This window comes from Enhydra lutris, unplaced genomic scaffold (assembly GCF_002288905.1).
Source record: "Enhydra lutris kenyoni isolate GAN:26980312 unplaced genomic scaffold, ASM228890v2 scaffoldscaffold3, whole genome shotgun sequence".
NCBI lineage: Eukaryota > Metazoa > Chordata > Mammalia > Carnivora > Mustelidae > Enhydra > Enhydra lutris.
Genome location: NW_019154087.1, coordinates 39,039,225 through 39,057,201, shown reverse-complemented (window position 1 = coordinate 39,057,201; position 17,977 = coordinate 39,039,225). Strand labels below are relative to the sequence as shown.

Genomic DNA, 17,977 nt, shown 5'->3' with positions numbered 1-17,977 from the left:
ATGGGCAGAAGACATGAACAGCCATTTCACCAAAGAAGACATCCAAAGTGCAACAGACATGTGAAAAGATGTTCATCATCACTTACCATTAGGGAAATGCAAATCAAAGTTACAATGAGCTATCACCTCACACCTGTCAAATTGGCTAAAATCAACAACATAAGAAACAAGTGTTGGTAAGGAGATGGAGTAAAAGGAACTGCAAACTGGTGCAGACACTGTGGAAAACAGTATGAAGTTCCCTCAGAAAGTTAAAAATAGAACTACCCTATGATCCAGCAATCACACTACTGAGTATTTACCTAAAAATACAAAAACACTAATTCAGAGGGATACAGGCACCTGATGCTTACAGTAGCACTATTTACAATAGCCAAAAAATGGAAACAGCCCAAATGTCCACTGATTGATGAATGGATGAAGAAGATATAATTCATATAGGTACATATATAATGGAATATTATTCAACCATAAAAAAGAATGGAATCTTGTCATTTACAACAACATGAAAGGAGCTAGAGAGTATAATGCTAAGTGAGATAAGTCAGAGAAAGACAAATATATGATATCACTCATATGTGTTTTTTTTCATGGGTTTTTTTCATATGTAGAATTTAAGAAACAAATGAGCAAAGGGAAAGAAAGGAGAGAGAGGGACAAATGAAGAAACAGACTCTTAATTATAGAGAAGAAACTAATGGTAATTGGAGGCAACCAGGGACGGGGAGGCGGGTTCGATAGGTGATGGGGATTAAGGAGTGAACCTGTGGTAAGCCCCAGGTGCTGCATGGAATTATTGAATCACTATATTGTATACCTGACACTAATATAACATTGTATGTTCACTGACTGGAATTAAAATAAAAAATGTAAAAAGCCAAAAAAATGAACAATAGAGTAAGGGATGGTTATGAAGATTTTGATCCTTTTATCAAATGTCAAGTGGTTGAAAAATGGTTTTTAATAAAAAGGTTGATTTTCAACAATTTTAATGGTAACAAAAGAGCTAGGCATTAAGTATGAAAATGAAGTTTGCTGAGCAAACTTATAATTTCTTTTCACAAAACAAACTACAGTACGGTGATTCAGTAGATTTTTTTAACAAGTTAAAAATTTAGAGAAGTCAGTGTAAATAGTTTGGGATTAGATTTAGAAGCAGGTTTACTCTCATATCAAAAATTCTCCAAGACTAGATCTGATATAATTGCTGAATTAATCTTTTCCTATTACCTCCATGCAATTGCCAAATAAAGGAAACTCCAATTTAAAAAATTTGCTTCAACTAAATGAAGAATTCTATGAAAAAACCAAAGACGAGAGCTTCTGCTCTTTTAATAATCTCAAGGTCAGTAGAGAAATAAAACTAAACTGCTCTTCACCTAAATCTTGTAACATTAATATTCATAAAGCCTACATCTTACAACTCATGCCCATCTATGTAATGCTAGCCTTCTTCCCTTTTTGCCTCACAAACTCTTTTTTTTTTTGCTTTTTTCCCCAGATTTCAGGAATTTAGGGCTTTGACTGAAAAATTTCCTCAGGCCCTGTCCTAAGCAAATAGAAACAATTTTTTTTTTAATTTGGTTATGCTTTGTGCTCGTGTACATCGTCTCCAGATAGTCTCGAGCCCAGGGAATTGGATGGGCTGCACTGTCAGCTGTTAGGTTGGCAAATGTTCTTAACTAGTCACATGATTATCGTACAGACTGCACGTCACCCACTGCAGAAGGCTAGGGATTGAATAATGTGGACAAAGCAGCTGGATTTCGATAGCAGGTCACGGAAGTAAGGTGGTCGATAAGGACAGATGCTACTCTTCAGTTCTGGGCAATGTGGGGAAGGTGAAAGTGATCCTAGAGTCTGAAATCAGGAAGAGTCCCCAGAAGGTGTTGCTTGATATTTGCCTTTCACCACTTTGGGGATCCAGTGGATGCCTCCTAACAAGTAATGGCTATTCCCAATGCAAAGTTCCATTTAAATGCCACTGAAAAGCTATCCTGGAGATTTCGTGTTTTTAAACATTTCCAGAATGTTGATCCTTTAAAAATAGTGAATTGTGGGCTTTAACTTGTCATCTTTTTTTCCTTTTCCAAGAACATGAATAAAAAATTTCGCTTGAAAAATGAACAATTTTCTTATAATATCTCAAGCAAGAATAAATTTTGATCTTAAAAAAAAAGAATAAATTTTGATCTTTTCACAGATTCATGACTTTTGTACCAGCCATAAAATGTTATATTTATAATACCTAGACCATTCTTTGTATATGTATACACATTAATTTATTTTTAATGCACGTGAACATAACAGTAAAATGCACTTTATACTTTATCATAATTTCATCAAGTAAGAGTAAGTAAATTAGTTACATTACAAAACAACAGAGTGTACATGTAGCAAGGATAGACACATTTTAAAAGATTCCTATAGAACTTGTTTACCTAGTGAATTATCCAGTAACCTTGAGTCCCTATGTCCCCCCATTAAGGCTTTTTACACTACTTCTCCATTCAATGACATGCCTAACAAAGGGTGACAAGGCAAAAGCAAATAAGACACAAATTGTCTTATTTAAATTCAACTTTTTTCATCTAATAAATGATATTCGTTTTTAAGGGAAATGACCTCATAACCAAGATCAAAAGGGATACTTTCCTCCCAGCTAATCATAGTATAATATTTTACGATCTTCCCCAAATGTGTCAGTCTTTGTCAATTTTGTTCATTCTGTCTGGCCAGAAGCTTTGATCCTTCTCAGATATCTCCCTATCTGTTTACTCAGCAAATTCAAGTTGCTATTAAAACCCACCTCAAATGTCAAATTCCAAATTAAAAACCTTTCCTCCCAACAGCTGTTCCTCTTCATGTGATCTCATGAAATTTTAGATATATCTCTGCTATGGAACCTTTTAAAAAATTATTTTACTTTATGTTTTTATTAACATAATGTATTATTTGCCACAGGGGTACAGGTCTTCTGCTATGGAACTTTTTACATTGTGCCAGAATTATTCATTTCCCAATGTGACTCTCCACCCCCACCAGCCTCTTTGGAGTTCATTAAGAGCAGAGATCCTGTTGTTTTTCTTTATATTATTTCACAGCAGATATGGAATAAATGATTTTGAATGCATAAAAGGAATTTTGTATATTCTGTAAGTTATTCATTAATTTTGATAATTAGATTTACTTCGGCTTTAAGTCAAATATGAAATTTCAGAAAGAAAATGTGGCACCAACTTTTCAAATAAATTCAGTAAATGAAACCTTTGATATTAAACACAATCACAAAATTAAGATCTAGCTTTGAACTGTACAAATTAGGTATCTAAGGAAAATGAATTTGTATTTTTGAAACATTTTGATAAATTATAACATGTTGAAATTAGTTGTGTTCATTACCATGTGACAAATTTCTGTTTATAAATCAAAACTCAGAATAGAGTAATAGAAAATTCTTTATACCATACTTTTATGTATTTAAGTAAGCTTTTATCAACATCTATTTTTTTAAAGAGGTTTCTAAGACATGTCATTCAGTATATCCAGATTAAATGCACTCTCATGTTTTTCTATAACATAATGCATTAAGTTGACAACTGCAACAAAAATGAACTCAGATCAAATAGCTAGGGTGTAAGGTAGAGATTTTTAGATTTTATCAGGAGATTATCTACTGGGAGAAATTCTTTTTCTTAGAATTTTTTAGGTAGAAAACTCCTGATCTATATTACTGAAGTCTATATTTCTGAAAAATAAACAATGGGATGAACCTTGAGGAAAGTTTTCTTTTGATATTAGATGATAATATTTTATACTGTATAATAGTTTCTCACTTCCCTGCTTTAAGAATAATTATAATAATAACATTTAATTAGCACTTACATTATGTAGCCATAATGAACATTTTAGACCAAGTATAACAACCAATTCTTTTCCTTAACCATGGAGGTAATTATCTTAAACTTATTTATCCTTATACTTGAAATTTGGAATTTTATATTAAATAATTATTAAATAATTAATAATATCATCCAGAAAGATGATATATATTGCAGATTTATCCCATGGCATTTCTCATAGTCAGGCTACTTATGATGACATTTTTGATACTTTGTTATTGCCAGGGTAGTTGATTGGTACAATGGCTATAAATACCACCTACATCAAAATCATCATGGCCTTGCTGCTTAGCAGCATTTTCCATAGTGTTCTCTGGAACACTGGTTTCACTCAATCCTAATGACTACTGAAATAAGGTCAACAAGTTTGAGAAACCCCGGATTAAACTAAATTATGAACATTTCTTTGCTATGGAATATCTCAGATTCTTCAATATGCTAAAGAAGACATGATATGCAAAGTTTCTCAATATTATTAAACCAGGGAAACATAAGGTGATAGGATACTGTCCTTCAGAAAACAAAATGCTACCTTATTGTACAAACTTCAGTAGTGAACACACACACTCACACACACACACACACACAAACTCATATTCACCTTCTGTCATTGCGGAGAGGATGAAAACTCTGACTTTGTTAACAGTTATCCTTGCAGCCCATCTCCATAGCCTCCATTCAAAGATGTTATTAGTTGTGGTCTTTAATTTTTACCACAGACTCTAAATCTGGCCACAAGCTTATCCACTTTCTAAACCACATGGATTCTTCAACTACCAAATGGAACACCATTAATCTAGCTAGGCTCTAGAGAGTATAATCTCCAACAGTCTGTTATCCAGATCTTATTCAAATCATGCTTAATAACACCATATTTATAGACTGTCCCTAGAAGTCAACCCAGTTCCTTTACTTGCCTTGTTCTGGGCATTACATATTGATTGGATTGCAACAGAGCAAATACAAACAGCATACTTTAATTTAGCTTCTAGCAGAATCAGTTTCAAAGGGTTCTATTTTCATTTTGCACCCTCACTTATTATCAAAAGAATATATAAAACAGTCATACGAAATATTTTTCTCCACTAGTTGTAAAAATGTTGTTCAAAATAGACTCACTATAGAGTGATGATAAATAACACCTGCATAATACCCACTACTTAATTTCATTATTCTGGGTATTTGTGTACATCAATCCTACTTATTCTTTCACAAATGAGGAAACTAAATCAGAAAAAGATTATGAATCCTGCAGAAAATCACATAGCTCATAAGTGATAAGCAGAAATTTGGACCAAGGAAGTCTGGCTCCATTGTTTTGGTCTCAACCACAAAACTGTATTAATACTCCCATTTGATTTTCTCCATTTTCATTTTATAATTCAGTAATAGGAAGACAGTATTTTTCTGAGACACTATTACATTTACTGCTATCTGATCATATGAATTATATTTCTGATTATACATCCTGTTTTACCCCATCTGTCAGGCAGCTTGGAATGCATACAACATGAAACTGAATCACGGCAAGTCTGTGGGCTCTCAAGATTATTAAATTTTAGTTCTCCTTTCGTTTTTCTATCTGTCCCTATCATATCCCTCCTCCTCAACACCACCACCATCATTTTCAACATTTTTTATATTAATTTATTGCAGTCTTCTTAAAGACCTATTCAAGTTCTTGCTAAAATTATGCCAAATAGATATAAATACAATAAATACTTCACTGATCATTCCAAGGTTGTTTCCTAAAATGGTTTCTGAATCATCAAGGAAATGTTATACTGAGTAGAGTTTAATGTCAGAATGTTTTATTATAATCTACAGAAAATTTGACATTAATCCTTTGAAAACTGGCAATTTTTATATGAAATTTATGGTAGAAGTTTGCCAAAACATAATGTTTCAGAAATTTAAATGTGATACTGCCATAAATTAAATGTATCTGGTCAATTCAGAGGCATCAATCTTTTTTTTTTTTTTAAGATTTTATTTTATTTTATTTGACAGATAGAGATCACAAGTAGGCAGAGAGGCAGGCAGAGAGAGAGAGGAGGAAGCAGGCTCCCTGCCGAGCAGAGAGCCCGATGCGGGGCTCGATCCCAGGACCCTGGGATCATGACCTGAGCCGAAGGCAGAGGCTTTAATCCACTGAGCCACCCGGCGCCCCCAGAGGCATCAATCTTGATAATGGAATATACTGTTTTATTTATCTATAATAAATATTTACTTATTTTAAAATATTTAATAAAGAATTAAAGTTAAACAAAGCTGATGTTACCTTAGAATATTTCTCTGAATGCAGTGGCTGTTTACAGTTACATTCTGAATGATTAATGCTTACTAGATATTTTCAGTATCATTCTTGGATATGGGCCCCATGGGCTTACCTGTTGTCACACCATGAACCACTCCTTCCTTGGTTTTGGAGCCTATAAAAAGAAATTTGAAACATAAACATAAGTCTTAAACTGGCCTTTATTGCTGGTTAGCTAGTTTTAAATACAACTAATAAAAAAACTCTCAACTTTAGAAGCCCAAATAGAAAAATATTCTTAGGGGATAAAAAACCTAAAACAAGGAATTCCTGTAATCACACAACAAATAGAAGAAAGCAAAACTAGCAGCAGTTTCTTTCCTATTAAAATTTTAATTCAGGGGCACCTGGGTGGCTCAGTTGGTTAGGCATCTGCCTTCAGCTCAGGTCATGATCCCAGGGTCCCGGGATCGAGTCCTACATCGGGCTCCTTACTCAGTAGGGAGCTTGCCGAAGCCCTCTCCCTCTGCCTGCTGCTCCCCCATCTTGTGTGTACTCTCTCTCTCTCTGTGTCAAATAAATAAATAAAATATTTTATAAAAAAAAATAAAATTTTAACTCATAATCATGACTTATTTTTTTTTTAAAGAGAGAATCTTAAGCAGGCTCCATGCACAGCACAGAACCTGATGTGGGGCTCAATCTCATGACTCTGAGATCATGAGCTGAGCCAAAATCAAGAGTCAGATGCTTAATCAACTGAGCTACCCAGGCACCTCTACACAAGTTTTTTAATTAAATTTTTAATTGGAGAAAATAATAGTGGATTGGAGATTCATTTGAAAACTACCCTGCAAGTCAAATAATCTATTTCTATCAGACATAGAAGAATCTAAGGAAATGAGGGCATAAAAACTGAGAAATTATTTAAAACTATACTTGGAGATTAAACGAGGTACTAATCCTCAGCTTAAAAAATGCGCTGTTTTAAAAAGCCTTCCTAGGCATGTTAGAAATAACAGTAAACACTTTAAAACAAAGGAAAAAAGCATAAGGGAATCTCAGGTTCCCCATCACTAAAATGACTATATAAGATTAATTAAATAATCTCTAAGAATCGGGTCCTTAAACTGGAAAGTGCAGCAGAATCAGTCAGGTAGAGCACTGGTTGAAAATGCTGACTGTTGTGTCAGAGCCTCAAATATTCAGGAAATATCAGGTACAGATATGTGAATTTTCTAATAACCCTCATGATCTAATTCTAATGATTCATGGATCAAATTTGTAAAACACTGGTCTTAGGCAAGCTTCAATTTCCAAGTTTATTTAAAATTTAGAGACACATAGCCATGATTTCAATAATATGATCAATAAAATGACCTAAATGAATATACAAGACCACGCTGAATATGTTCACTAAATATTTTTATGAAAATATATAAATGTCATTAAGTGAAATTTGGATGCATCGTATTTAAATTTACATTTTACTAAACAGTCAAGGAAAAGTATCTATGTTTAATAAAACAATTTAAATACAGTTAAGAAGTTTTCATTTGAATATATTTAAAGACCTCTGATAAAAATAAAACATATAATAAACTACAGCACTGTAGTTAAGAATATGGGTTTTGCCCAGAAATAAATCCATACTCACATGGTCAATTAACCTACAATGAAGGAGGCATGAATATACAATGGGGAAGACAGTCTCTTCAATAAGTGGTGATGAGAAAACTGCACAGATACATGCAAAAGAGTGAAACTGAAACACTTGCTTATACTACACACAAAAACTAACTCAAACTGGTAAAGACTTAAGTGTCAGACCTGAAGTCATGAAACTCCTGAAAGAAAACACAGGCAGTAATATCTTGGACGTTGACCTTAGCAACTTATGCACATGTCTTCTGAGGTAAGGAAAGTAAAAGTAAAAATAAACTATTGGGACTACACCAAAATAAAAAGCTTTTTCACAGCAAAGGAAGCCATCAACAAAATTAAAGACAACTTAGTGAATGGGAGAAGATATTTGCAAATAAGATATTTGATAAGGGGCTAATATCCAAAACATATAAAGAACTTACACAACTCAACACCAAAACTAACAAATAATCCAATTTAAAAACAGGCAGAGAACCTAAATAGTCATTTTTCCCAAGAAGATATACAGATAGTCAACAGACACACGAGAAGATACTCAATATTACTAACCATCACATAAGTGCAAATTAAAACCACCATGAAATATAACCTCACATCAAATACTCAGTCAAATGAGTATTTGATATTCATACTTTTTGTGAGTATCAAAAAGGAATAAGTGTTGGTGAGAATGTGGAGAAAAGGCAACCCTTATGTACTATTGGTGGGAATGTAAAATGATGTAACTCCTTTGGAAAATAGTATGGAGGTCCTTCAGAAAATTAAAAATAGAAATGCCATATGATCCAGTAATTCTACTATTGAGTATTTATCTGAAGAAAATGAAAACACCTAATTCAAAAAGACACACACATCCTTATGTTTATTGTAGCATTATTTACAACAGCCAAGATATGAAAGCAACATAAATGTCCAATGACAGATGACCTGATGAAGAAGATATGGGTAGTGTTTGTGTTACACACACACACAATGGAATATTACTCAGCCATAAAAAGAATGAGATCTTGCCTTTTACAGCAACATGGATAGACAATAGAGAGTATTATGTTAACTGAAATAAGTCAGATGGAAAAAGATAAGTATCATATTATTTCACTTATATGTGGAATCTAAAAAACAAGACAAAGTAAACAAAACAACAACAACAACAACAAACCCAGAAATATAAAAACAGAGAACTGATGGGGCACTTGGGTGGCTCAGTGGGTTAAGCCTCTGCGTTTGGCTCAGGTCATGATCTCAGGGTTCTGGGATCGAGCTGAGCAAGGAGCCTGCTTCCCCCTCTCCCTCTGCTGTTCCCCCTGTATGTGCTCTCTCTCTCCTTCTCTCACTCTCTATCTGTCAAATAAATAAATTCTTAAAAAAAAAACAAACAGAGAACTGATGGTTGCCAAGGAGGAGGTGGGTGAGGGATGGGTGAAATAGGTGAAAGCGATTAAGAAATACAACCTTCCAATTATAAGATAAATAAGTCACAGAGATGAAAAGTACAGCATAGAGATAATACTCAATAATATTGTAATAACATTATTTTTCTAAGATTTTATTTGAGAGGGAGAGTGCACACAGGTAGGGAAAGGACAGAGGGAGAGGGAAAAGCAGGCTCCCCACGGAGCAGGAAGCCAGAAATGGGGCTGATCCCAGTACCCTGGGATCATGACCTGAGCTGAAGGCAGACCCTTAACCAACTGAGCCAACCAGGCACCCCTATATGGTAACAGATGGTTACTTCACTTATCGTTGTGAGCACTAAGTAATGTATAGAATTGTCAAATCACTATTACAATTGAGGCTAATATAATATTATATGTTAAATTTATTTCAACAATAGAAATTAAAATTTTAAAATGTAGTTTCTGGATTCAGATTTCCGCGATTTAAATCTTTACTTTACCACATAATAATCAAATACACATCATTCAGTCAACATGAAAAATCAAAGGAAAAAATACACATAAAGATTTTAAAACAGTGTTTAGTATATACCGTAAAGTAAGAAATAATTACACTTTACACGTAATATTTGTAAAGGGATTTGCAGTTTAAAACAGAACAAATCATTAATCATAAGTTTATATAAATGAAATTGTGCAGTTACTAAATATATAAAAGGATACAGAGTAGCAGTTTACATATGTAATATGATGTGTCAATGTGTTCATGTGTATTTATGCATACTTTGCAGTCAAGGGTCACTTTGCATAGTACTATGGGATCGTAAAGTGACCATACAAAAGCTGAGTTGTCTGTAGAAAGTGGCCTTAAATATCAATGAAGAAAATGACAATTAATTAGTAGTAAAAGTTACAATTGTCCCATGACCTTTAAATTTTTTGTCAAAACATTAAAAATTCTCTTATCATTTAAAAATTTATAGGGAAATGAAAAATTAGCAATATTAATATTTCCTTTGCATATCATAATTTAAGACCTTGAGACTTAAAGTGTTTTATTTCTTTGTAAAAAACTTATCAAGATTAGTTTAAACAGTGCTGTCTTCTTCTCATTATATAACTTCATATTTGGCATGAGCATCTTTTCTAAGTCTTAGAGAATTGTCATACTCTTGTAAGTTTGGATCAGTTTCCAAAACGTTATCCTTTTCATTTTTATCATGCTAGATCTCTAATAGTTCCTTAATGTGAGTTACTTCTGCAGCAGCACTTCCTGTGAAACATCTTCAACTTATTCATCACAACTTTTTTCCATCTGTTTACTTCAGCTTGAGTAAGTTCCTCTGGCTACATTATCTAGAGTCTCCTGAACAGTAGCAGTGTTACCATTCCCAAAGTCAGCTATTTGTTGTATAAATAAAACATCCTTTCATTCAAATTTTACTTCCAGCATTTTCATGTCATTTCTTTCCTGCACTTTCATCTTTTTTGGCCAATTTCCTTTTTAAATTATGCATTTTTGTAAAATATCATATGGGTTTATTTTGGGGAGACAAGAAAGCATCATAACCATGGGATTTGCCGTGTGTGTGAGCTAAATAGCAGATGTGCAATGATCAAACACTGACAAACTTGGAAAAAATGATATAATTTGATCCTGGATTATAATGAGTTTCTGTTATTTATGTAGCAATGTGTGGGCTGAAGAGCTAGGAGCAAAGGTTGTACTTTATGTAATCACAGTTTATGTACTGTAGTAACAAATTTGAACTGTGTTGTGAGGGACTGGTATCATTCAACTAACTGTCTTAACTGACATTCTTCTATCCTGGAAATATGCAAGGTGAGAACAGCTTGTATATAAGGGAATGCTACTTATTAGTACCCCTCTACCACTCCGTGTACTCCATATTTTTAAAATGACTATTTGAAAGACATGTTTATCAGTTGGTCAATGGTCTTTCCTCTCTGCCTGAGCAATGCCTGAGAATTGGACATTGGTCTAAATCATGGAATGTATCCTGATTCAAGGATAAATGAGGGTTTTAATGAAGTTGCTTCATATCAAACTAATCACCTGTTATTTGCTGTCAGTTGTTCATTAGTATCTATAATTAGTAATCAACACTTAACTGATGAGTAAACCGTAATTGAAAACATAGCGACAAAGTAGCTAACAAGTAGCTGTGTGATTAGTAAACTGAAGATACACCAAAGCTGAAAGCTTCCATCAGCTGAGGTGGCCACAAGGATTCCATCTTATCTCTCATGACTTCACAAGGCACAGTGGAGAAGGTCTAAAGTAATGCCTAGGAGTTGCAAGAACTCATAGTCAGACTATACTATAGTCATAGTCATCTGTGCTACTGTTGTGCCTGTTATGTTGCCTTTTATCAACTTGATGGCCAGGTGAACTGTATTGCAATTTGAGAGCTTGATATTAATCTATACTCTTAACCATTGCTGCTTACTGAGCAAAGTAGCACTGAGAGAGTTTTGAAGATAATTTTCTCACCTTTACTGTTATAATGCCTGGCATTACACAAAGAAAACTAAATTTTTTACTCTTCAGTTGGACTCTAGATTTATAATTCCTAAGCCATTTGATTGAGATAATTGTTGTTTATTAAATTGAAGTATGTTGATTGCAAACTTATATACAAACAAATCATAAACAAAAAATTCATAAAACAGCACTGATTCTTATGGTAGTTCTTCAATTAGTTAAAAGATAGCTGCCCAAAATATAATATTATAAAGGAATGAGATTACTTTTTCATCAGGCTTAAGAAAACAGTCTACTAAACATCTTCAGTCTTTCCAAAGTTAGGAAACTTTATTCTATTGTTACTTCCAATCTTTCACTCTAGTTATTTCTGAGTTTTATAATGACAAAAGAAAAGATAAAAAGAAAATATGTTGACAAGGTAATTATTCTGTTGGACAGTTTATTTGATAAGAACAACCATGGCTCCTATATATAAAAGGATGCTTTACAAAAATCCTCAACAAAATATTAACAAATCAAATTCAACAATGTATAAAAAGAATTATATTTCACAACCAAGTGGAATTCATGCCAGGTGTGCAAGGCTGGTTCATTATTTAAAAATTAATTAAAGCCACCCATCACATTGACAGGATAAAAAAGACAAATGACATGATCATATCAATAGATGCAAAAGAAGCACTTAACAAAATGCAACACCTATTTGTGATAAAAAATTTCTGGTAAACTAGGAATAGAAGGGACTTCCTCAACTTGATAAAGAATATTTACAAAAAACCTACAGATGGGACGCCTGGGTGGCTCAGCTGGTTAAGCGGCTGCCTTCGGCTCAGGTCATGATCCCAGCGTCCTGGGATCGAGTCCCACATCGGGCTCCTTGCTCAGCGGGGAGCCTGCTTCTCCCTCTGCCTCTGCCTGCCACTCTGTCTGCCTGTGCTCATTCTCTCTCTCTCTCTCTCTCTAACAAATAAATAAATAAAATCTTTAAAAAAAAAACCTACAGATAACATCATATTTCATAGCAAGAAACTAGACCTTTCCCACTAAGACCAGGAACAAGGCAAGCATCATACTGGAAATCCCAGTCAATGCAATAAGATAATAAAAGGAAATAAGAGGTATACAGATTGGGAGAGAAGAAATAAAACGGTCTTCATTCACAGATGACTTGATTCTCTATGTAGAAAATTATAAAGAATCAACAATGACCAAAAAAAAACCACATAATTTTTGTAAGACTCTTGGACACAATGTTAATAAACATAGGTTAATCACTTCCATTTATACCAGCAATGAACAAATGGAATTTAAAATTTAAAACACAATACAATTTATATTACCACCAAAAAAATGAAATACTTAAGTGTACATTTAACCAATTATATATACAAGATCTTTATAAGAAAACTATAAAGCTCCCATGAACAAAAGCAGAGAACTAAATAGAAGGAGGCATATTCTGTGTTCATGGATGGGAAGACTCAATACTGTCAAGATGTCAGTTCTTCTTAACTTGATATATAGTTCAATGCAATCTTAATCAAAATCTCAGTAAGTTATTTTGTAGATGTCAACAGATTCTAAAGTCTATGTGGAGAGGCAAAAGGTCCCGAGTAACTAAGATAATATTGAAGTATGAAATCACGGGTGTGATACTACTTGCTTCTCAGTCTTACTACCAAGCTATAGTAATCAAGACAGTGTGATAATTGCAAGAGAATAGACTAAGAAATCAAAGGAACAGAATAGAGAGCCTAGAAATAGAACCATGTAAATACAGCCAACTGATTTTTGCAAAGGAGCAAAAGCAATACAATGAGGCAAAGACAGTCTTTCTGACAAATGGTGGTGGAACAAATGGACGTCCACATGCAAGAAGAAAGAAGAAACAAGGAGAAGGAGACAAAGAATAGACAACAACCCTTCACAAAAAATTAACACAATAGGGATCACAGACCTAAATGTAAAATACAAAACTTAAAACTCCTAGAATAACAGGAAAAAACCTACATGAATTTGGGTATGGCAATGACTTTTAGATATAACACAAAAAACACAACTCATGGAATAAAGAATCAATAAGCTAGACTTTATTAAAATTAAAAATTTCTGCTCTATGAAAGGAAGTGTGGAGAGTGAGAAAAGTTACAGACTGAGAGAAAATATGTGCAGAAGATATGTCTGAAAAGGAACTACACAGAGAACTCTTAGTTCCAAAATACACAGAGAACTCTTAAAATTCAACCAGATTAAGACAGGCTAAATACCTTAACAGATATCTCACCAAAAAAGATATATAGATGACAAATAGCCTTATGAAAAGATGCTCCACATCATATGTCATCTGGGAAATGTAAATGAAAACTATCAGATACCACAACACACCTGTTAGAATGATCAAAATCTAGAATATTGAAACACCAAACGCTAACAGGATGTGAAGTAACAAGAACAGTTATTCATTATTGGTGGGATGCAAAACGGTCCAGCCACTTAGGAAGACAGTTTGTCAGTTCCTTATAAAAGTAAACATATCCTTACCATATGATCCAGCAATAGTGATCCTTGGTATTTACCCAAAGGAACTGAAAGCTTATGTCCAATCAAAAGCCTGTACATGGATGTTTAAAGCAGTGTTATTCACACTTGCCAAAACTTGGAAGAAACCAAGATGTCCCTCAGTAGGTGAATGGATAACTGTGGTATATCCAGACAATGGAATTAGTATTTAGTACTAAAAAGAAATGAGCTACCAAGTCATGAAAAGACATGGAAGAACCTTAAATGCATATTACTAAGTGAAAGAACCCAATCTTAAAAGTCTACATACTGTATGATTCCAGGTATATGACATTCTAGAAATGGCAAAATTATGGAGATAGTAAAAAAAGATCAGTGGTTGCTGTGGGTTGGTGGAGGGAAATGAATAGTGATGCACAAACAATTTTAGGATACCAAAAATATCTATATGATACCATCATATACACTTCATTATACCTTTGTCCAGATGCAGAGAATATAAATAACATACAAAACACAAAGAGAGAACCTTAAATTAAGCTATGGGTTTTGGGTGATTATGATATGTGGCAATGTTGGTTCAATTAGGTTTAATAAATGTACCAGTCTGGTGGACGATGTACATCATGGGGGAGGCCACGCATGTGTGAAGGCATGGGGTACATGAGAAACCTCTTGTTAACTGCCTCTCGATTTTGCTGTGAACCTAAATTGCTACCAAAAAAAATAAAGTCTTTAATTTTTTTTTAAAGTGTGCTTTATTTCTCATGTGTTTTGTTTTATTATGACATTCTCACAAAAACTCTGCAAGGGAGTTGCATTTATCTAAATAATATTTTTACAAATGAAGGAAGTAACGCTCATAGATGTTAAGTAAATTTTATAGTATTCTAAAAGTAATAAATGATGCAGCCTGGATTAGATTTTAGGTTTTTGTGACATGAAATCTATGTTCTCTCTACTTTTCCAGGAGTCAGCAAACTGCAGTCTATGGGCCAATGAACTTAACACCTGTTTCAGTAGATAAGGTTTTATTGGAACACAGCTAATTATTGTCTATGGTTGCTTTCACATTGTAACCGCAGAGTTGATTCACTGACACAGAGATCTTGTGGCCTAAAATAGTTACTGTCTAGCACTTTACAGAAAATTTTATCAATCCTGACCTATATACTCTGTCTTATCATAGTCAGTTTTCATCCTAAATCCTGGACTTGAGTTCGAATTTTAACTATCCTTTGGAACACAACCAATAAATAATTTACAGAATGCACCATGTGTTAAACACCATGATATATATTGAAGATGACTTAAAAATACATTGACATGTAAACAAATTACAATTTTATTTAATAACAAATAACAGAATTAATCTCAAAAAAATAAAATCATTTGCCCAAATGTATAGTTTGATAATGAAAACAAAAAGTTTTCCAGATGATAAAACCTGTTTATTACCTAGAAAACAGCAGTGTATTAAATTAATATTCAATAGTTCTGGACTCACTACCAACTAAAGGAGTAAATATTAGCATCCTAAAAAAATTTTAGAGTTACTAAATTATAAAATAATGGAAATCAAAGAATAGTTGCAAGCACACATGTGCACAACTTAGAAAACTGAGGACAACTATAAAGATATTGATTATGTGCGCAACACTGATTCGATATTCCAAATTCCACCTAAAAAGATATAATTCACACTTCACAAAAACACTTGAAATTAACTCATTTTTTCCTCTTGTAATACTCTTTAATTCAATGATTTTTTCTGAAAATACATCTTAAGAGAAAGAATAATTTAACTGGAGATTTGTAGCAAACCGAGCCAATTCAGAGTCTATGAGCAATGAGAAAAAGATAATATGAGGAGGATTCACAAAAATCATCCCAAGTATAACTCATTTTCAGTGCATCCATGTTGGAGAGACAGCAGAGCTGTCTTTCACCCCACAGATATAGGCACAGCACCATCTGCCCCCCAATAGGTTCATCCTCCACCTTCCTGCACATGCTGAGCTCCTGCTGCCACCAGAGAATGTGTGAGCGCTCAGAGCAGCAGAAGACAAAGAGGAGAGGCAGAAGAGCAGAAGGTGAGTGTGTGCATGTGTCCTGTGGATGAGTGTTTGTCTATGTATGTGTCTATTCCTTCCCCAAAGAATTTGAAGTGGTTTGTAAAATAACACCCAACCTACCACAGTTCAAGATAAGAAAAACAGAGTCAGGATCTGCATGAATATTACAAAGTGGCAATTTAGGAACAAGTAGAAAAGATAAGCATCGGTCTCATTATTTAGTATGTCTGTCATTTGATAAATGAATTAGATATATAAATGTCTCTGAGATATTAGCTGAAGCATTCGGGTACATTTTTGAGCAATTAGCCTTCACTTTACCAAATGGTCACAAGGATGAATTCTACCAAAGATTTTTCTGTCCTTTCCTTTTTAGGGCCACAATAGGTCCCTTTTTACATATCCCAGGGCCATACTGAAGTCTTATTTTAAAATACAAATACACTAAAATTTGCCAATATTACTCACAATGATAAAAAAAAAATCAAAGACCCAAATTTCTAAGAATTTGATTCTTAGAAATATTATTTTTTGAGATCGAGGTTTAAAAACTTTTTATGAATTATAGTCCCTTATGCACAGAAGCACTCATTTAAAAAGTCTTAAGTATTACTGAAAAATTAAATATTCTGAAAAAACAAAAGATTATCCTTACTTTTTACTATTAGCTCAAATATACACATTTACCTACCTACAGAGTCCTCTGACTCAGTTTATCCTTTTGACAAGTGGTGATGCAAAAATGAATCAAGCAAGTAATACCAGCATTTAGACCATCAATCATCCTAACCCATCAGTCATAAATACAAGATGCCATATAGGGCTTACCTACCTACATAGAGAACACCCTCTTTTGTCTTTCCTGCTGCTTCTGCCACACCCTGTTTGGTTTTTTCAGCAGCAGCCACGACTCCCTCCTTGGCCTTTGAAAGTCCTTTCATGAATACATCCATGGCTAATGAATTCCTTTACACCACACTGGAGAACACAAAATATAATTTCAGTGAGAACTTTTGGGTAGAATAAAATAAAATTAGAACCACCCAAGATAAAAACCACTGAAAGGTCAGTACAAATCCCAAAAGTGTGAGACTCTTATTTTTTTTATATACTCTTATTTCAACCACTGGACCCCACCCACCCCAAACCTCCCCCCCCCCTTTTTTTTAGCTTCTGCATTAAAAATTTAGCATCCCTCATCCATCTTGGCTAGTAAATTCTAGCTGCCTAAACATGGAATAGGATGAATCATCTGAGTTGTTCTTACTGTATTTTCGAAGTGTAGTTACATGAAAAGACGGACCCCTCTTTCAACTTCCGAGAGTCCAAATGGTGACAAGGTAACTTAGAAGTACGTTTAAAAGATCACAGGAAAAGAACAGGAGCTGGAGACATGGGTTCAGGGACTGTCTTAAAATGAATCTCAGAAGAGGGCTAACTGGTCGATCACCAAGAGGGTAGGTAAGAGAACTACTCACTCTGGGTGTGGCTCAACCTCAGGCCCACAGTGAGCCCACACGCACCCGCCCTAATCCACGGGACCCGCCATCCCCGCCCCCAACTATCTACTCTGAGCAGGCGCCAGTGCAGAGCCGGGATCGACTTCTGACTCGCGCCCGCCACCCGAGGGGGCGTTCTCCGCGCGCGTGCAT

General features: G+C 34.3%; 1 protein-coding gene across 2 annotated transcripts in view; it reads right to left on the bottom strand.

The window, feature by feature from the left end:
- The window catches only part of LOC111156864 (synuclein alpha), a 162,777-nt gene that overhangs the window by 143,904 nt on the left and 896 nt on the right, over positions 1 to 17,977 (bottom strand). For both annotated transcript variants that reach the window (XM_022517973.1, XM_022517983.1), the window contains exons 2-3: positions 17,158 to 17,303; positions 6,293 to 6,334 (exon numbers count right to left, since the gene is read on the bottom strand). In XM_022517973.1, the coding sequence (XP_022373681.1) occupies positions 6,293 to 6,334; positions 17,158 to 17,278 (163 nt within the window). In that variant the 5' untranslated portion in view covers positions 17,279 to 17,303. The remainder of the gene's footprint in view (positions 1 to 6,292; positions 6,335 to 17,157; positions 17,304 to 17,977) is intronic.